Source organism: Motacilla alba, chromosome 19 (assembly GCF_015832195.1).
Source record: "Motacilla alba alba isolate MOTALB_02 chromosome 19, Motacilla_alba_V1.0_pri, whole genome shotgun sequence".
Classification (NCBI taxonomy): domain Eukaryota; kingdom Metazoa; phylum Chordata; class Aves; order Passeriformes; family Motacillidae; genus Motacilla; species Motacilla alba.
The window spans coordinates 10,725,433-10,746,061 of NC_052034.1; the positions used below are offsets into that span (position 1 = coordinate 10,725,433).

At 52.4% G+C, this 20,629-nt stretch overlaps 1 protein-coding gene across 12 annotated transcripts in view; it reads left to right on the forward strand.

Annotated features, from left to right (window-relative positions):
* The first annotated feature begins 789 nt into the window (after positions 1-789).
* The window catches only part of TSPOAP1 (TSPO associated protein 1), a 69,295-nt gene continuing 49,455 nt past the window's right edge, over positions 790-20,629 (forward strand). For 5 of the 12 annotated variants that reach the window (XM_038157745.1, XM_038157751.1, XM_038157755.1 and 2 more), the window contains exons 1-5: positions 794-1,460; positions 13,142-13,249; positions 14,869-14,997; positions 17,010-17,186; positions 20,366-20,623. In XM_038157745.1, coding sequence (XP_038013673.1) covers positions 1,182-1,460; positions 13,142-13,249; positions 14,869-14,997; positions 17,010-17,186; positions 20,366-20,623 — 951 coding nt within the window. In that variant the 5' untranslated portion in view covers positions 794-1,181. Of the gene's footprint in view, positions 1,461-13,141; positions 13,250-14,868; positions 14,998-17,009; positions 17,187-20,365; positions 20,624-20,629 lie in introns of all 12 variants that reach the window. The other 7 variants (XM_038157746.1, XM_038157750.1, XM_038157749.1 and 4 more) reach the window with 5 other exon arrangements.

Below are 20,629 nucleotides of genomic sequence, written 5' to 3' on the forward strand. Positions count from 1 at the left end.
AGTCTGATGTATGATGTGATCTTCATCAAAGACACAGCACGGCAGGGAGGAGGCAGGGAGAGACAGAGCACATGTCTGCCTGCTCCGTGTGCTCAGGGATGGCAGTGCCCGCTTGGCTGTGGCGTTACGCTGCGAACTCCTGTCACCAAGGATCATATCAACCACACTCTCCCTGCCTGCCCGCACCACTGCTCTGCCACTTGTCCCGGGCGTGCTGCAGGGGAGGCCCAGCCCTTTTCAGAAGAGGGCTGTTTCCAGCACGGTGTGTCCAGGAGGTACCGAGGTTTAGCTCGCACGGAAGAAAGGTGTGCAAGCATGCCTGGGAAAGAATCAGGCATCCTGGGCAGACCTGAGGGCATCCCCAGGGCAAAGTCGGGCATCAGCCGGGGCCAGAGGTGGGCGTCCTTGCAGTAAATAAGGCATCCTGGGGCAGAGATGAGCATTCTCGAGGCAGAGATGGGCATCCCTGGGGCACAGCTAGGTATCCTGGGGCCAGAGTCAGGTATCCTGACCCAGAGTCGGGTATCCAGGGCCAGAGCTGAGCAGCTATGGGGCAGAGCCGAGCAGGAGCTCGGGCCGTTGCTGTCCCCAAGCCCCCATGCCGGCGGCGTGTGGGGCTCCGAAGCTCGCCGGCCCCGGTGCGGGGGGGAGGCGTTGCAGGGGGATGCGGCTCAGCGCGGCTGCTCCCCCGCCGCCGCCTCATCAATAGGCACCAGACCCCGCTCCCGCAGCGTTGCCGTGGAAACGGGCGGAGCCGCCGCCATTGGCGGCCCGGGGCGCGGCGCGGCCCCCCCGGGGTGCCCGGCCCGGCTCCGTATCGATGACTCGGCAGCGGCTGCGCCGGGGGCTGCCCGGGGCCGCGGCGAGGGGCTGGCAGCTCCCCCGGCCCCTCCGCTACGTCATGGGGCCGGGGGCGGCGGGGGCCTGAGGACGGCGGGAGCAGCCTCCGCACGGGGAGCCGTGGATCCGGGGAGGGACGGAACCATTCCCGGTGCGGGACGGAGCCATCCCCGGTGCGGGGATGTTGCTGCTGCGGCCGCCACCGACCCCGGTCCCGCCGCGGAGGAGCGCGGCCCGAGCTGCTCCCGCCGCCGCTCTGATGCCTTCGGCTTTCCCTTGCCGGCTACCGACGCTCCGGGCAGCCCTGGCCGGTGCGGAGTGAGCCCAGCCCTGCCCCAGCCATGCAAGAGCCGGAGCGCGGGGTGCCCGGCGCGGCCCCGGGGCAGAGCGGTGTCCCCGCCGCCTCCGCCCGCCCGGACCTGGACTCGCGTCAAGGCGCGGAGGGTGACACGGCCGGCTGCCAGCTGTCCCCGGGGTCGGAGCAGGACGGAGCACCCCAGACCCAGGAAGAGTCCTCGGGAACCCCCCGCGTCCCTCCGCCGGACGCCCAACGGGTTCACTCCGCACCGGAGCTCGTCAGGCCGCTGCGAGCGATGGACTGGACAGACAGACCCCCTAAGGTAAGGCGGGGGTCGGGCTGTGTTTGCTCATTCTGGGGGAGAGGCGGAAGGATGTCACCTCGGTCCAAGACGGGAACGGGGAATTGGGAGCGCGGGGCTTCGGCTGAGCCATCCACAAAACCATCCCCGTGGGGCCGGCACCTGCCACAGCCGCTGCCACACGCCCGCGCGAGAGAAAGGAGCCTCTGCTGCCCTTCAGCAGGGATTTCCAGCTGTGTCTGCCCTGGAAGACGCTGGAGCTGGTGCGGAGTCTTGCTGGAGCCCTGACGGAGCCAGTGCTGGGCAGAGCCCACCTGGAACAGGCACAGCCCTGCACCAGCCAAGGCTGAGCCATCCTTGCAGCATGTCCCCGTTCCGGCAGCATCAGTGGCTCTGCAGGTAGTGGCAGGGACGTGATTCACTGCCGCCCTCTTCCAGAGCATCCCCTCTCCTCTCTGGGGAGCCCTGGAGGGCTTGAGGCACCTCCACTGCAGAAGGAACCAGCCCCTGCAGGCAGTGCCCAGGCACCTCAGGGCAGTGCAACACCTGACCCCTGCAGCATCTCCCTAAAAACAGCCCAAAAGGCTTCCTCTGGATCTCACCGCCTTGATCTAGGTCACAGAAGTTCATCGGCTCACCCTGTTTAGGACAGCTTGCTACCCTTTCCCATGGGGAACATCAGCCATCTTCCTGAGGTTTCCTGGAATCTGGGGATGCTCTGTGGTGCTTTTAAAATAGGGGACAAAATGGCTCTTGACCTTTTCTTATTGAGCGCAGGGGAGAAGAGCTGACCAGTGCTGGTCGGGGTTTAGCAGGGGTGTTCTGAGCAAGGCTGTGCCGTGCTGCTGAGCCCAGCTGGAGAGCAGCCTGGAGCAGCCTGCGGGAGAAACGGCGCCCCTGGAAACCCTCGGAGGGAGAGAGTGATTTCACTGCAGCCCAATTTGTTAAGGGTCTGTTCTGAAGGGCTGTTTATTGTGATGCTTAGGGAAAGATCACATTGAACCTTGGTTGGACTCTGACCCCAGCCCTGGCTGTGCCAAAAGCACTGCAGTCAAAATATGGGATGGCAGAATGGGATGGATTTCTACTCCCACCCCTCTTTTGTATCCCAGGAGTCCAGTCACTTGTGCCAGACTTACTGTCTTCAGAGAATCCTGGAATGGTTTGGGTTGGAAGGGACCTTACAGGCCATTTTGTTCCTGCCCACCTTCCGCTAGACCAGCTTGGCTCAAGCCCTGCCCAGTGTGTCCTGGAACATTTTCCTTTGGGAGAGTCAACTGGCAAGGGAGGGAGTGGATGCTCTGTCCTGGTGGGAGCCTGGGTGGGAAGGCTGGGATTGGAAGGAGGGCAAGTAGCTGGTTCAGAGGGGTGTTTGTGGGTGCTTCAGCAGCTGAACTGCACCTGTGGGGTTGGAGCAGTGCACCATTTCATGCTGATCCCTGCAGTGGGTCCTCCCTATTGGTCTCTATGGAGGTGACTGCTGAGCACCTGCCATCCAGTTTGCCTTGGTCCTTGGGCTGCACTGAGTGTTTTCCTGCAATCCTGGAAGCTCCTAGCTGGGTGGGAGCCTTCCCATGGCGTTCTGGCAGCACCATAGTAGTACCATCAGAGCACCATGTACTGTGGTGGGACTGCTGGTGCTGGTGGTGCTGTGATGTGCTCTGGTGCACAGACTGATGGTGCTGTGGGACCGGTGTTACTCTGCTGCATCATGGCAGTGCCACAGTGGCACTGTGATGTCATTGGGGTGGTGCTGGTGGTACCATGGCAGTACCATCCTTAACATTGATGTTGATATCCAGAAAGGTTACCTTGTGTTTTCCTGGGGGGAAAAAAAAATCCAGCAGTTTCTCTGGGAGCCAAATGGCTTTAAGGATGTAAAAGGTTTCTAGTTCAGCCCCAGGAGGGAGCTCAGTGCTGCTGTCCCCAGTGCTGGTGCTGCTGGGCTGTGGAGCAACACCCTCCAACCTGAGGACAAGGTGCTCTGTTAGAGCTGGGGCCAAGCCAGGCTTGCACAGCTCCCCTCCAAAGCTTGGTTGCTCCTGGCCAGGCTGGGACACACCCTGTGTGTTGCACTGCTAGAGCCGAGCTTCCTTTAGGACATTTGTCCTTGGGATGTCAGAGCTGCATTATGTGAACAGGACAGCTGCCTCCAGGGAGTCCTCTCCTGGTATGGGGAAGAGCCTACTGAGGGCTCATCACTGACAGAGTTGATTAAAGATGTTGATTTTATGATGAAGCTCTTGCTATGTGTCCCAGCTTCTGCCACCACTGCTCAGCCATTCCCTCGGGGACAGGCTGTGGAGAGGCATTGACTGTCTGTAGGTCAAGTTAATCTTGGCGTCCTTGCATGTGTCTCTCCTGAGTGCAGAGTGAGGAGAGCTGTTGCCCTTCTCCCATCTGGGAGCTGGCAGAGGAACTCTGGAGTTAGGGAGGGGGGACAAGGGGATACACCTGGAGCCTCCCATCCAGCCTCTGCCCCCAGAAGGCTCCAGAGATGGAAGAGGCTGATCATGTCCTGACCAGGCAAGTGTTGAATATCTCCAGGGGCTGGGATCCCATCAGAGAAATGTTCTCCATAGCCTGGTGGGAATTTTCCTTGTTGAGGTTTGTGCTCACATCTCTCCATCCATTTGTCACATGTCCCTACATCCTGCAAGGCACTGCAGGCTTTCCCAGCTCCTCAGCAGAGCAGTGTGTCCCACCACGGCCCACTGGATAATGCTGTCTGGGGGGTTGTCACAAGTGTATCCTTCCTCATAGGCCTTTGGAATTGCTCTGGTCCTGCTTCCCAAAATTTCTGTGTGGACATGAGACATAAGAAATTACTTTGCTGCTGAGAATCTCCGGGCACTGCAGGGGGAGGATCCCAACCCAAATAATGAATAGTAGAGGAGAAAAACATCTGTGTGGGAAGAATGGGGTTAAAGTGGCACAGATACAGTCTGTCTGGAAATTGGAAAGTTCCCAGAATGCTGTCAGATGGATTTTAGAGCACTTCCCACAAGGGCTCAGTTGCCTGCATCTCCCAGGGGATGCTGCTCCAATGGGATCTGCTTTGGCCCTGGAAAATTCAGGGTGGTTTGGGAGTGGGTTGCTGAAGGGAAGGCTATCTCCTGGTGCCCTACACTGGACAAGGGAAGAGGATCAAAGTTGTTCACTTTCTGCATATTCCCTGCATCCTTCCCTTCCAGGATTACTCATCTCCCCAAGCTCCCCAGATCACTCATGGAAGGGATGAGCTCAGCAGCTGACCATTCCCTGTTCCCATCCCAGAACCACACAGGCAAGGGGCACAGTTAGGGTGCTCTGAGCTAGTTCTTGTGACTTCTTCTCAATCACAAGAGGTTGCTTTGGATTTGGATTTCTTAAAATCCGAGCCTCAGCTTCCCTTGAGGTCGTGTGGAGCTGAGAATATTCAATAAATCTGTAAACCCAACTGAAAATGCTTAACTCAAGGAGCCCTCCAGTGAGTAGGAATTTAAATAGCCACAAAAAAAAAAAAAAAAAAAAAGTGTTGGTCCCAGTGGGGCTTAATACAACAAAGTAGAGACACAGGAAGAATTATAAAATGCTGGTAAATATCCTCCACATCAAGTGCTCAGGCCAAGCTGCATTTAATGATAAGCTCAGTGCCTTTTGCAGGAATTTGTGGTCTTTCAAGACCTTCAAATTTTCCACTGGCAAAGCTGGAAAGCTATTCATTTAGTGTCTGAGGGTGTGTAGAGCTGCACCCTTGACTGGGAAGGATAGGTCAGCGGGATGAAAGATGGCAGTAGGACAGGAAAGCCTTGGGCAATGGAGCCAGTTCTTGCCATTTCTTGCAATCCCAATTAGAAGGTTGTATTCCATCATGCTCAAAATCGGAGTAAATTAATTTTCCTTGGCTTGGCAGTGCACAGCCTCATGCAAATGCTTTAGTGCTGTTTGCTGCAGCACTATAGATGCATGGCCGTCACAGGCAGCTGCCTGCCAAGAAGAGGCAGTGCCTTTCTGTTTGTAGGAATGAATGGAAAACAAGGCAAAGTGAGACTAGGAAGGGGAAGGCAGTGCTCATTTTAGCTGTTTTTTTGATTAAGCTTATGCCTTCTGTGCAAAGACATGTCCAAATGGTTTGGCCAGGTCACTTGTGTGGGATGTGGAGGGTGAATGACACCAAGCAGTGCCTCCTTGCTGTGCCCTTGGTTCCTCTGGGCTGGTGGAGATAAACCAGATTTGGGACAGGGCTCTCACACCATCTTGCTGTTGGCCATTGCCACACCATGACCAAGGTGAGCAAGAGCACTGATCCCAGCCTCAAATCACAAAATCCCAAAGTGGTTTGGGTTGACTCTTAAAGCTTATCCAGTCCCATTCCACTGTCCCAGGGTACTTCTAGCCCCCTCCAGCCTGGCCTTGGGCACTGCCAAGGATCCAGGGGCAGCCACAGCTGCTCTGGGCACCCTGTGCCAGGGCCTCCCCTCCCTCACAGGGAACATTTCCTTCCTATCTAATTATGCCATAGCCTGGGCAACTAGGGCAGGATTTTAGCCAATGTGACCCAAAAGAAAATGTGTTCTTGGCCCCTGGGAAGCCGCCAGTGGTTTGGAAACAGGAAGAAGTGGGTGAGAAACTGCAGTGCAGATTTCTGGGCAAAAACTGACTCGTACATACGAAATCTGCCCCTCAGCTCCCAGATGTATTCTCTGAGGTGGAAGAGCAAATCTTCGGAGCTGAATATTCAGCTCTTCAGAGTTGAATATGTTGAGGAATCAAGTATTTCCACTTAATCAAAGCACACCTGTGATCAGGATGTTGCTGCTGAGGCTCTGTGGTGAAGAGAGTTGGTGTTGACTTTGCAAGCCATGATCCTCTTAGAGGGCTGTGGCTCTTTTGTATGGGCAGGGGATTTACTGGGCTGCAGCTCAGTGGCTTCCCAGGATGAAGACAGAAGTCTCATGCCTTTCTTGGGAGTGTTTTTCTGGATTAGAGTTTCTGTTACAGGAAAGATGAGATATCAGTGAACAATCATCCCTACTCCAGCCATCAAATACCAAACCTGGAAAGAACTAAATTTTATCACTCTTCACCAGGGGTTTGGGGTATTTTGCATGTTCACAAAATAGAATTATCTGACCCATGGCATCCAGAAAGAGTCCAGATGCTCCATAAAGACCTCAGGGTGGTCTGGGCCTGAGCCTGCAGTGCTGGGAGCTGCAGACTGACCTCTGCTTAGAGCTAAGCAGCAAAAAGCTCCAGAAATGTCTTATAGTAAGCCAGTACCCATGTTTTAGCTCAAAGAATTTGCAATGTGCATGAGTACACAGCAGCAGAGGTTGCTAAGTCTTTCTGTGTTTGCACTGAAGTTTTTCACACATTGCTTCCCACATCTTCTACATTTTGCATTGTTTTAATATAGTGGAAATAGTGTTGCATGAGCTACTTCTCTGCAGATTCAATTATTTGTTCAGCAGCACCCAGAAAATTCTGCAGTGGTGGAAAAAGACAGCTTGGCTGTCTTGGCTTCAGAATATTATAGCCTGACCAGGTTTTATGGTGCACAGCCTGTCTTCCACACGTTGCCCAGGTGGGGAGTGAAACAGCAACATCTCCTGAGTGCAGTGGGGATGAGCACAGTCCTGCTTTACCAAGAGTGGAACTTGGCCAAATCTTTATGGTAGCTGGTAAGAGACAAGGGAGACACTTGTACACCAGTGTTCAAAGGATAGTTGGGAGAACAGGCTTTGTACCTTTTTTTCACCTTACAAAATGCAGATATCTTTCTTACAAGGTGTGTAGGGGGCGAAGACCCTGCAGGGGACACAGTGGCCCAAGAGTAGGAGGGTGATGTTCCTGTACTTGAGGAGTGTTGCACAACCTGGTGTTGCTACAGGTTATCTGATGGATGGATCAGCTGCAGTTTGTGGCTGCACACAACCTTCGATTGCAAAACACTTTGTGCTTAACGTGGAGAAAGCTGGGTCACAGCTGGGGAGAGCCTGTCCAGGGCCACACAGACCTTGTCATGCCTCTGCTTCATGCGGGTCATGGCCATCTGGAAGCAGGGACACGTCTCCATAGCCCACTGGAGAGCAGGGCCAGGAGCAAACTGGCCAAACAAAAGAACTGGTGACACCAGCAGTGTCCAGCCAGATGAGAACCTGCATCCTGAGCAGCACCTGTCCCTTGCCAGAGTCGCCCATGGCTTCTCCAAACCTTCCATTCCTCACAATTCCCTGCCCTATTTTCTGTCTGATGGTGAAGGATGAAGAATCACGTGTGCAGCACCTCAGGAGCATTTCAGAACCACCTTCCCAGCATCCGTGAGGAATTTCAGTGTCATTTTCTCTCATCTCCTTGCAAATCCTCGTGTCTTTTGGATTTGCTGTCAAACGTGAGGAATTGTGTCGCATTGCACCCTGGACTCAGCTGCAGCCTTGGATTTTGGAGAGCTGATCCTCTGCCTTGGGAGTTTATTTTCCACTCACATTCCTCCCTGTCTCAGTTTTGCAGGAACATTAATTTCTCCCTGGCTGGGAGGCTGGAGAAGCTGAGCTCATCAAAGGACAGTGAGCCAGGTCCATCAGGGCTATTGAGCTGATTATTCTCCTCCTGGAATAGCTCAACTTGTGTTCCTGGGATTCATTAATGGTACTTCACAGAGGGTTTTAAGATAGAGAGTACCTGGTTTTGCAAGACTCCAATTTTAGCTGTATCTCATTTTAAACACCCAGTCAGGAGCATATGAAGAGCTGGCAGTGGTCAGAGGGTGTGCAGGAGAGGATGCCTGGGGAAATGCAGAGAAACAGCAAATGTATAGTGACTGTTCTCCTGAATATTCCCTCAATATCTTCCAATTCATGGCTCCAGCACTCCTCATGCTAGAGGCAGAATTTTTGAAGTTAATAGCCTTGGATGGATTTTTTCTTCCATGAATTTGTTATATGGGGTGATAAAAATCAGATAAATGAGGAAATCACATAAATAAGGGCAAGTAGTAGGCTGGAAGAGGGATGGGCAGGAGGAGAAAATGCTGACTGATGGAAAGGGGAGTTGGCAGCACACAGGGCTGTGGGGAAGTGCCCTAAAGGCAAAGGCGCAGCAGAGATGTTTGTGTCTGAAACCAGGAACAGTGCAAAATGCAGGAAGGAAGCAGGGCAAGCACAGTGGGATGCACTGCCTGTCAGAGGAGTGGCAGGATAATCAAGTTTCATCCCAGGCGTGTCTCTTACTTCTCCCATACCTTTGGCAGCATTGTCCCTGTTCCCTTGGTGGGGATGTGATGGCTGCTCACTATCCCGGCAGCACTAGGGCTGACTCTGCTCACTGACCCAACAGGAGGTGAGGCTATTTTTGTCTTGCTTTTGACATGCAGTGAGGGCACTGCAAAAGAGCAGCCTATGGAAAAAAAATTTTGTCCTGTGAGGTGCCAGATTCCCTTGAAACTGTCTGGAAGAGAAGAAAGAAGAAAATGGATTGGCAATGATAGGATTCATTTCCAAGTGAAGAGGATTGAGAAGTTAAGGGAACTAATTAATGTGGAATGAACAGCTAAAGGGCTTTGGCACGGTGGAGGCTTGGGGACAATGATTTCAAATTAAGGAGAGGTGATTGATTTAATATATCCAAGATAGCAGGAGAGCTGGGATAGCTTCACCTGGGTCACTCTGCAAGGTGTCTGCAGAGGGTGGTTGTATTCAGAGATGGCTCCTGCAAAGCAAACCCAGGAACTGGACCCTGGATCAGCTGCAGATGGGGAAATCAAGACATCTTCAAATTGTCAGTGGTTTATACACCTTTAAATTGTGTGTGGTTTCTACACCCTCAAATTAGGTATGTTTTCAAATCAGCTGTGTGCCTGCCTGTTTCCAAAGGCTACCTGAGACCACCTATTCATGGGGCCATGTGGTAAATTCCTCCTCCCTGTCTGGCTTTCAGCAGGAATTTCAAAGCAAGGCTGGGTTTAGATTTGGCTGTTCCCCGGGGCTGGTTGGGGAGCCCTGGGCTGGTGGGTGCCAGGCCACGCTGCGGTGCCGGCACAGCCCCAGCCGCATTGCAGAGCACGGCTGCAGGCAGTGCCTGGCTGATTTACTGTCCACCCATGGCCTCCTGCAAGTTTTCTGCAGGACTTTAAGGACTGTGCTGGATGCTAGGTGCTCCAGAGGGATTTTGCCTGCATGACCCATTTAACAGTCTGGCTGGGCACCTCTCCCTGCAAAAGCCACTGCAGCTCTCTGGTGCATTTGAAGCTTTCAGGGGAAAAAGCAGCAGTTTTCTGGCAGCTGCCATGCTGAGGCTTTTCTTTCTTTGCTGTTTTCAATGCATCTTGGAGAAACTTTGGGCTCTACCTGCCAAAAGAGGTAACAGATGAAACAGAGGCTTCAAAGCTACATGACCCCTGCTCTCCTCCCTCAGCATCCTTGCTGTTCTGCTCCTGCCTTCCTCTCATTTTAGAAACTTTCCCTGTGGCAAAAGACCACGTCACTTGTGTTAATTTTTAGGTTAATTTTTTAGTGGGCAAGAATGCTTCTGATCTGGGGAATGTGGCTGCCCGGAGACCCCCTCTGCTGCCCCATGGTGTCATCTCTGCCTCGGCTCACAGAAAATCTCCTTGACCAAGGAATGCATTTGGATTCCAACCCCTGCTGACACTTCTGTATGTCTTCATCTGGATGAGTCACTTTGGGGGGGGCCTCTGTGTCTCTCCTACCTAACGATTTCTTCCAGCTCCCCGTGAAAAGCACCATGGGAGCCCTGAGTGCAGGCAGCAGAGAGGCTGCGCCGTGCAGCGCGGGATCCTTAAGGAACTGCAGAGCGGTTGATAAATTAAAAGCCATTTCATTATAGGAAATGAATGTTTAATGAGTGTGGGATGACGTCTAGACAGCCCTTCGGTTCCAGGCTCTCCATGGTCTTGGAGGAGGGCTCAGCTGACGCAGCCAGCACTGGCTCAGAGCCAACAGGAAGGTTTGGCAAAGCTTCTGTGGCAGTGAGGTCCCCGCGCGGGACAGACGTCCTGGCACAGCAAGGATCTCCTGCCTCCACGTCTTCTCGCTGCTGCTGTCCTTTGTGCCTCTCTGGGCAAAGCCCCAAGGAGCTGCAGCCGCAGAGGGACGTGCTGGCACAGGGGACACTTGGCCCCGTGCCTGGCCCCAGCCTGGAGCACACAGCCACACTCCTGTGCTCCATGGCATTTTGCCTGGGGAGGCTGCCACATCCACAGAATGGGAAGGGACATGCCAACCTTTGCCATGTCATGGGCTCTGGAGTTGTGACACAAAACCTGGGCTGAGCTGGGGACAGCCTGGCATGGTGGGAGTGAGGGGTTATGAGCCTTTGCATCTTGCCCTAATGAAATGGTTTATGGCTACAGAAATGGGGCTTCAAATGCAGAAATTTGAATGTAGGTCCCCAAAATGTCCCCATGCTGTGCTGGAGGTGCTGATTGTCCCCTACTGAAACTCCATGCTGCTGATGTCAGAAGTCCTGGCTGGCTGGTGGGGGAGGCAGGAGCACATCAGTTCCTCCTCAAAAGCTCTCTTGCTCCCATTCCAGCACAGAGGCTGCTGGCTCATGGTGCTCGCCCTGTCTCAGAGCAACCACAGACAAGAATTTTGAGGCCTCTTGGCAGTGGCAAAGAGATGGAAATAATGCACTTTGACTTCATTGCAGTGCTGCCTGCTTGGCTCTGGGGGTGGCAGCAGGAGACCAGCCTGAGGCGCTGCCATGCACAGGACAGGAGATGCTGGTAGGATCCCTCTCTCCATGAACCTGCCCTGTTTTGTCCCCTCTTTGTCACCAGCAGTGCCCTCTCTGTGGATTCTGAGGCCGAGGAAGTGCTTTGTTGTTCCTGGAGTTGGTGATGGGGGAAATGGTCTCTGGGACACCTCATTGGACCTGTAAAGCTACAGGGATAGGACTGATGCTGCAGGAGCTGGTACTGGGTAAAGAGCTGTTGCACATGGCTCCCAAGGGAACTTCCTGGCATCCCTGTGATGCTGGGTTCAGGGATTGCCTTTGTTCCTGGGCCTAACCATCCCTGAAAGTGGCCCAAAGTTGTGGGAGAGCAGGAGAGCACACCCAAGTGCTGCAGTGTGACGTCCCCAGGAACAGTGGCCTGGAGTGCCTAGGAGGGAAAAAAATAGAGGAATATGTAAACTTGCTTTGCAATATGTGGGTAGCAGTACAGTCTCCTTCTATGGGGCACTTCACTCCAGTTTTCACAAACCCTGGAATATCTGTAGGGAGGGTGGGCATCTACAAACCACTCTGTCAAAAGTCTGCCAGCTGGTGGCATGTCATATCCTGGTGTCTCAAGGGGTTGATGGGACACCACGTGAGGCTGATGGGAAGGGCTGGGTGTTGTCTTCTGATCTTTTTTTTTTTTTTTTTTTTTTTTTTTTTAGTTGTTGTTTTCAACCTCCTTCAGCTGTGTTTTTCCTCCCTGCTTTGTCAAGGCATTTCCATATAGGTGTGAGAGGTTGGGAGAGCCACGTACATGGCACCATGCTGGGGAATTCAGTGGGAAGGACTTTGTGGCACTGGTCTCCTGCCCTATCTCTGCAATGGACACGATGGAGAAACCAGAATTGTTCCAAAGTGAAATGAGTTTTAGCTAGTCTCAGACCTCCTAGAGCTGAACTCCTGTCTCAGCTCTTGCTACTCAGAAAGCTTGGGCAGCATTCCTCCGGGAGTGAGAGATGTTTCCCCAGTAGCTTTGGCTGGAAAGCTGCAGGGCAGAGCTGTGCACATTGAGAAGGCCACGGCCATTCAGCAAAGACTTGATGGGCTCTTGGAGTGGGTCTCACAAGACCTGCCTGGCTGCTGGGAAAACATGTAGCTGGACCTTCCTAAGGCACTGCAGCTGTGAAGCAGCAGCTCAGCTCCGAGCTTTGCTAATGCCCAGAAATCTTTGGTGGGAGCTGGCTCCAGTAGAGAGCCTGCGGTGAGCTGCTCTGGGCAGGAAGCAGCAACCACAACATTCTATATACAGGTCCTGGCAGAGCTGTCGCTGCTGCTGCTTTTGAGGTGGCAAAATGAAAGTGGTGTTTGCAAAGAATCTTGCATGTCACCTTCTTTCGAAGCCAAGGCTGACACAGAGGATGATCTGGGGTCTGGCTCCTGGGCCAAACACAAGTGCTGGTGTGGGGAAGAGAGAAAGGAAGTCTGGTTGCCTCCAAAGCCATGTGGTACTGGAGGCCACTCCGTCCTTTAGCCATGGGGAGAAGCACACATGCCTGGGGTGCTAGGGGTTGTATTCTGCCTGCCTGGGTCTTGCTGGCTCCACCTGTGTTTCACCTGTGCCAGTTTGGATGGTGCCATGGCTCAGGACAACAGAAGGGTCTGGGCCTTTTACCTGGGTGGAAGTTGAAAGTATTCTTAAAGCTATGGAGATGGCAGCTGTCACCCTCAGGGTGGCCTCAAAGGCCATTTGTCCCCCAGTGGACATGCAGAGCCTTGTCTTCTCTTAAAATCAGTCCCCACATCCCACCCTTTTCCACCAGCACCCTGACCCTGCCAGCCACTGGCACAGCCAGGCCAGGCTCACCACAGGGCTGGGGCTGGTGTGAGGCTGCGGCCCCTCTGCCACTGCCCCTCGTGAATCCCTGTGGTCCTGCAGGACCTGCAATCCCTGCCCCAGGGCACAGGTGAAGCCCTGTGGCCCTGCAGGACATGCCTCAGGCAGATGAAGCCCTGCCTTGCCTCTTCATACTGTTTTGCAGAGTGGGGCTGACTACAGCTTCCTTGTGAGCCAGAACACAAAGCTCCTGAGTGCACTGGAGGACCTGCGGCACCGGTGCTCCAGCCTGGCGGAGGAGAACAGCTTGTTGGTGAGCAGGAGATGCTGTCATGGGATGCTCTGTGGGGAGGGAGTCCTGCACACAGAGAGCTGCTGTCTGCTGCCAACTATTAGAGATCACAGAATCACAGAACATGCTGAGTGGGAAGGCACCCACAAGAATCATCGAGTCCAGCTCCTGGCCCTGCACAGAACCATCCCCAAGAGTCACACCATGTGCAGGACTATTGTCCAAATGCTTCTTGAGCTCACGGGATAATCTGGACACGGCCAGAGGACAAAGGAGGTCTGGTGCTATGAGTCCCCTGGGTGTCTTCATGCTGCAGCCGTTAGCTGGAGCTGGACCCTTCCCTGCAGTGCTGAGCAGGGCTGGGCAGGGGAGGGGAAGTCGCTCTTATTTCCTCTTTAACTGGAAAAGCAGAAACACTGATTCACTCAGCCTTGGCTGTGGGTGACAGTGCAGCATTGCCCCCTGCTCCCATGAGAGCCCAGCTCCAAGATCCTCCCCAGCTGCTCCCCAAAGCCAAGCCAGGCTGCCACAGCATGGGCCATCTGCCTTCTGCCCCCTCCCTCATCCCTGACTCCCCAGGTGAGCTAGACAGGACTCTCAGGAAAGAGGGGTTATTCCCCTCCTGCATCCTCCCTGGAGAGCATCTCCCCTTACCCAGTCCTGCAGTGTGGGGGTACAGCCCAGCCCCCCAGAAATTTGCTGGGCAAATTCGATTGCTCAGCATTTCAGATTTATATCACCCCATTCAAAATGCATATTTTAGATAATTTTCTTACACTAAAAGCATGAATTCAGAATGACGTGCACCCCGAGGAGTTACCCCTTATCAATCACCTGGATTTTAGTGAAGCACAAGCCTGTGTATAAAATTTTGACTCTCAAAAATCAGCCTCAGCCTTCCAGCCCAGGCACCCATGGTGCACTCTCACATGGGCAGGGAGGGAAATAATCATGAGGATCAGTCAACCTGATGTTTCTGCTGATGTGAAAAGACAGCACAACACATCTGGGTTTGACCTTGGAAGAAGGAGCCATTAACAAGAGGCAGCTTATTGAAACAGACAGATAACAAATAAAAGGGGATTAAGAGTGAACAGAATCAATAGGAAGAAAAGGGAAATTTGATTTGCAAATATCATGAAGTCCTTAGTCGCCTTCTCCTGCTCATGCTTTGGTGTCAAGACAGAAAGGACACAGATAAGCTTGCTATGGTGGTGCAGTACAAATCCTCAGGAATGTGTTGAGTCCTGTAATCCTGGGGAGATAAACTGGGAAGACTCTGGAAGAGAAAACCCAAAGGGTGGGTGGCCAGGATACCCTGATGCTGGAAACATGTTGAGTCCTAGCAGAGCCTGCAACAGGGATGTGGATGGAGAGGGACCGTGTGGGATGGTCTGGGGTGGGGTAAAGGGCATCTTATGGGGACTGAGAGGTTACATTAACAAAAATACCAGAAAAACACAGTTTTCAGGGACTGGAGAGGCAACAGAGATTGGTGTTTAATGGTTGGCATAGTTCCAGGAGAACAGGCCAAGCCCTGGCCAGGAAAAAGCCTCTGTGCCCTTTGTAGGTCAGGTAGAGGCCAAGATGTTGGCTCCTGAGCAAAGGCTTCACCTACAACTTCTCCTTCTGCTCCCTAGCGCAGGAGCTGCTTCCCCCAGACAGAGGAGAAGGTGAAGCACCTGAAGAGGAAGAACGCGGAGCTGGCAGTGATCGCCAAGCGCCTGGAGGAGAGAGCCCGGAAGCTCCAGGAGGCAAACCTCAAAGTGGTGGGTGCCGGGACCTGCCGCTGCTGGGGAGCTGGGCTGGGAGAGCATCTCACCATCAGGACCTTTGGTTTTCGGCTTCCATTGAGCTAGAAAGACCTTTCCTTTCCCTTTTTCTTAAAGATACAGCAAACATGCTTTGCACGTCATAGCAGAGCAAGAATCACCAACCCCAGCTATCACCAGCTTCTCTACTCCTCTTGGGGGCTGGTTTGAGGAATTTCTTCCTGCTTGGTTTCTTGCTGTAAGGTCATAGTTTAAAGTAATTAACTCAGCTTTCTTTGGCCAAGTCATGAAAATAATTCATCTGACTTCATCAAAAAGAAACAGGAAGGATTTGAATAAGAAAAGGAGTGTGGTGAAGCAAAACAGGAAGGAGTGAGAGGCAGCTCTGTCCCATCCACACCTCGCTGGAAATGCTGCGCAAGCCACAGGGCTTCTGCCTTTTCCAACCCAACAACAGCTTGTTGTGAACTCTGGACTGTGTCACATGGTGTAGTAACAGTAGGAGGTGGCTGTAGGGTATGGGATCTTGGCCACACCTTCCTGAAGGAAAGCAAGGATTGTGATGGGGAATTCAAGCTATTTAGGGTAGAAAGGAGGAAGTGAAAGCTGTGCTGGAGAAAAGGTAGGGGGGATTTCCTGGCACTGCTGCCCTCTCTGTCCCCAGGCACTGTGTTGCTGTCTGTCACAGGGTTTTGATCCTTGCAGGGCAACAGATGGACTTGTCAGATACTATGTTGAGATAAACCATTTGACATACTATGCAGACCCTCCAGCACCTATACAAATACTGTTTTATTTGTTTCCCCAGTGAAACTTTGGGGTGGGGACAGTTTAGGGCCTGTGTAAGTCCTGGAGAACTAACTGCTGGGCTCCTGTGCTGGCCCGCGTGTCCTGACAGCAGCAAGTGCTGAGGTGGCTGCGCCTTTTGGAGAGTGGGCTGGAGGTACGACTAGAGAAGGGGCCTTGAGGAGCTGGGGTTAATTTGGCACAAGGTCCCTCCAGTGCTTGGTACCCAGGTCCTGTGGAGCCATGGCCACACAGCTTCTGCACATGCATGAGATTCTTGGGAAGACTTGGGGAAGAAAACTTTGCACAGAGTGAAAATAGCTGGGCAGAGAGAGGCAGGGTTGGATAAACCCAGGGGCTGGATGTATCCTCACTGCCCATAGGGCTGGGATGAACAGAGGGTTTGAGCTGCCCCTTCATCCAAGTCTGTGGTGCTGGTACACAGTGGGAGAGCCACCTCCAGGGATGGGGACTTCCCAGGGACTCTGTGCTGGGCAGCCTCAGCTCCTGCCTGGGCAGAGCCTATACTCAGCCATCTGCCTGTCCCTGCCTGCCCCACTCCCCCTGAACACACTGCCATCCCCATCTTATGCTTTCCTCCCTCCCTGGGAGCATGTGAACCTGAACTACTTTTCCTCCAGTCCTGCTTTTCTCCCAGTCCTCCCTGGCTGCACTGGCCCTGGCTGGGCTGTCCTTAGCCTCTGCCTTTCCCTCTATCTTCTACCCACCCATGCAGAAGCTCTTTCCTACTAGAAACCCATGGAATCTCTGTTTCTCTTCCTGGTTTGGCCACCCTTGATCCCATGCTATGTTTGATCCTATGCTCATCTTTCCTACCATTCTCCCCTCCTCTCTGCTGTCTTTTCTTGTCTTTTTTACCTCATCCTGGTTTTCTCTCCTTCCCCTACCCACTTCTGCCCCTCCTGCAGCCCCTGTGCTGGCTGTACCTATTGAGTACCTTGTCCTTCCCAACTATTCTTTGAGCCACTTTTCCATCCAGCCTTTCCTCTTCTACTTTTCCATAGGTCTGTCCTGCTCCTCTGTCTGTTTGTCTGTCCTTTGGGGCCAGGCTGCATTTTTTTGACAGTGCTCCCTGTGCTGGGTGATGGGGTGGTGGTTAAGGAACACCAAAGGGTGATGGGGTGGTGGTGGTTGTTGAACACCAAGGGGTGATGATGTGGTGGTTATTACACACGAACACACCTCACTGCTCTCTGGTGTAGGTAACTGCTCCGATGCCTCTGAAGGGCTCCAGCCTGGAACTGTGTAAAAAAGCATTTGCCCGCCAGCGTGCCAAGGACCTGACAGAGCAAGCCAGTGCTCTCCTGGCAAAAGACAAGCAGATTGAAGCTCTGCAGCAGGAATGCCGGGAATTGCAGGCTAAACTCCTGGCAGGGAAGGTGAGACACTTTGTGGGACGTCACTCCGGGGCTGGGGACAAGCGCAACAGAGAGGATGGAAACCAGGCTCTGGGAAGTGGTGGAGGGGAATTAGTCTCAAGTGGAGGTTGAAAACAGGGGAGGGGATTTGATGTGTGAGCTGAGTGGGGACACTTGGAGGAGTGTGTGGCAGAGACTGTCCATATCTCTCCAGAAGAGTGCGTTGGGGGACACCCTGCTTGTCCCTCCATCAGTTCATGGATCTGAGCTGCCATTTCCAGCAGTGACTAAAACTCCTTCCCTGGAAACTCTCAAGAAGCAACAGACACAGGGTGACTTTTCAAAGGGCTGAGCTGCAAGCAAGCTGTAGAAGCAGGGCCTCCTTTCAAAGCATTTCTTTGAGAAGCACATTCCCAAAAACAAGTCTAGATCCCAAGCTTCGAGCTGCAGCTTTCTGAGGAGTCACAGCCACCATGAGACTGGGGATAACTCAGTGCTTCCTGACATGTTTATTATGACGGCTACAAATCACCAGGCAGGGCTAGGTGTTCATGAAACCATCTGCAGTGCTGGTGTCTGCTCCTGGGTTGGTGATCTGCATTCCCCTCAGTACCAGCACAGGCCATGCCAATATAAATGGTGGGATAAAGTGGTAATTCAGCTCATCCCAAGATCTAGGACTGGTCAGATGTGTTGCTCCTGCAAAGCTCTTCTCTGTGATGGTTCTGAAGGAGCCTCTGCAGACAGCTGGGGCTGGGTGAGATGGTTCCCACTCAAGGTGACTAAAGCAACCTGTTCTGGGCATCTAAGTTGCATCTTTGATTCCCAAACTGGATGCTTGCAGTTTAGGTCGATTCAAATCTCCAAAAGATCTCAGTAACACTTGGGCCTATGTTGGTTTCCTCCTGTTTTGCTAATGCAAATGTGGTCAAGTGACACCCTACCTCCCTGCCCCCAGCTGAGCTGAATGCTTGCAATTCTACCTATCCTACTCAAGTGGTATTTAGGTGACAAATACTTCCTCACTGAAAATAGCTTTATTTTTGTCCCTGACCTCCCCATATGTTCAGATTTGAAGGTGGATTCTCAGTCTTTCCCTAATGTAGATCTAGTTAGGATTTGAACAATGGGGTGTATTTGGTGTTTGTACAGAGCTGCCCTATTGATCTTTCGTGGCATTAAACCAAATGACAAACCTGTCCAGGTCTTTCTGTGCTCTACAGTGTCAGCAAGAAGTTTCCTTCCCATTCCTTTTGATTTTTCACCTCAGGCCCCCACAGAAAGGGGAATGGACCCTTTCCAAAGCATTCTGATTTTCCTAGCAGAGTGTGCTGGGCAACATGAACCTGCTAGGGACAGATGTCACAGATTGCAAACTAATGTGACAGAAGTGTGTGAGCAAGATTCATTCCTGGCCAAGGAAAAGCATATGGGTGCAACCCCCAGGGCTGACAAATTCAGTCACTGCCTTCCTAAGTTGACCTGGGTGAACACCCTGTCCCTGATGACCCTGTCTATGGCACCAGCAACCGGGACATTGATGCCTTAGCAGGGAATCCACAGAAAAGACAGCAATATAGATCATTCTGTCTGATCTTGTTTTTCCCATTTCTCTTCCAAGCAAACCGCTCATTAAATTTTAATTCCAGCTACTTAAAATTCCAAATTCCCCTAATCTGTCTGCAGCATGCAAAATGCATTATGCCAATGAAGGGTATTTTATGCAGAGATATGATGTGCACACTCAAGAGTTTGCAACCAAATCAATTTTAATCTTGGGTATTTAAATCAGTAGAAATTTTTCAGTAGCTATGAAATGGATCCACTCAGTTCCCTGGCAGTAGCAGGACTCACAACCTGCACCCTGGGCTGCAAATGCATTGGCCTTGTTTTGCAAAGCCAGCGCTCTTAGGGTGGAATGAAATAATTTCCTGAGATCATACTGCAGTGATCTGCTTCTAACAAACCCCAACTCTAGCTAAATCCAGGCTGCAATTTCTTGCAGCATGGATTCTTGGAAGTGGAGGACTGGGGGTAACAGCTGCAGGCGATTGGTATAATAGAAACTGAGGGGAGGACTCTGCTTTTTTCTACTCTCTTATTCCCCCAGGCTTCAGAGGCTGTCTGTTGGGAAAAAGCTGCCTTTTTGTGGTGGGGGAAGGGAGATTTTACACATAGCCCCAGCCAATTTTGTTTAAAGAACTACTACCCTGATAGCCTGAACATGGAGCTGGCAGAGAGGGGGCCCAGCTGCTCACTTCTTGAATCTATAATCAGTTCCCATTAATGCTGCCTCAGTTTCCCCCTTGCAGCATGAGAGTGACCATGGTTCTCTCCACAAATTGTATTTATAAAGCACACACTATTTTTAGGGCAAAGAAGAAGCAAACAGGGAAGCAGATTAAATTTGTTCTGGATACCAGTAGTGTCTTGAATTCTCTGGCTTAGGAGCTTTCCAGGGGAATGAACAATGTCTCCTCCACCAGCAGATTTTTAAAGACAGGTTTTCATAACCTGATTTTGTATGGACATGCAGGTACATGTTTCTTCAGCTTCCTGAAATCTGGAAACCTTTGAAGAATCAAACAAGCTGGTGACATATTCTCCCCAGTTTTGTGAGAGTCAGATTGTGCTGGTTTCCTTCAAAAGCTGCTGTGTTTGGGTCGTGTGTGGATGGGAGTGACCCCTTGTGCTATAGATAGGTGTCCATCACAGATACTGTCTTGAGACGAGAGAAATGGAGAATGTTAAGCAACCAAATATTATCCTGAGAAAGAACTGACCAAATCCCAAATGTTCTTCACCTGCAACCTCTCAAAGCCTCTCAAAGTGCTTGGCAGCACCCACACCAAGGAGTAAAGAAAGCAGAGAGCTCTGGTTTGGCTGGGCTGTGAAATGACATTATCCTGCCACGCTCCCTGCTGGCATGTGATGAGATGGCCCATGCTTGGAAAAGCCCTGCACATCATGCTGGGAGAGCTGTAGGAGCATTACAGGCTGGGCTTCATCTTCACAAGGAATAATGTTTTTGCATAAAGGATGTAAAGTGAGTTTTGAGGCTTTGGAGACACAGGAATCAGCCATGCGTGTGTGCCACACTACCTGCGTTTTCCCAGCCTCTCCTCTTTTGGAGTTTGCGTGTTAAATGTGAGATGTCCCACCTTTTGGAACTTGTCAGTGCCGTGGTTGGTTTCCCACAGGATGACCCTAGCTGCCTGAAAGTCATCGAGTTCGACCACCTGCTGCGGGAATCCCAACGAGAGGTGCTACGGCTCCAGAGGCAGATAGCGCTCAAGAATTTCAAGGAGTGTCTGCGTTCCTCCAAAATGAGCGCAGGCAGTGCCATGCCCAGTGCTGCCGCACGTCCAGGACCAATCAATTCCTGCCTCAAAGGTGCACCTCAACCAAAGGAGGAGGCCTTGGGAGACCCATCACTGGGAGGGAGAGCTCACAGGGAGGTGAGA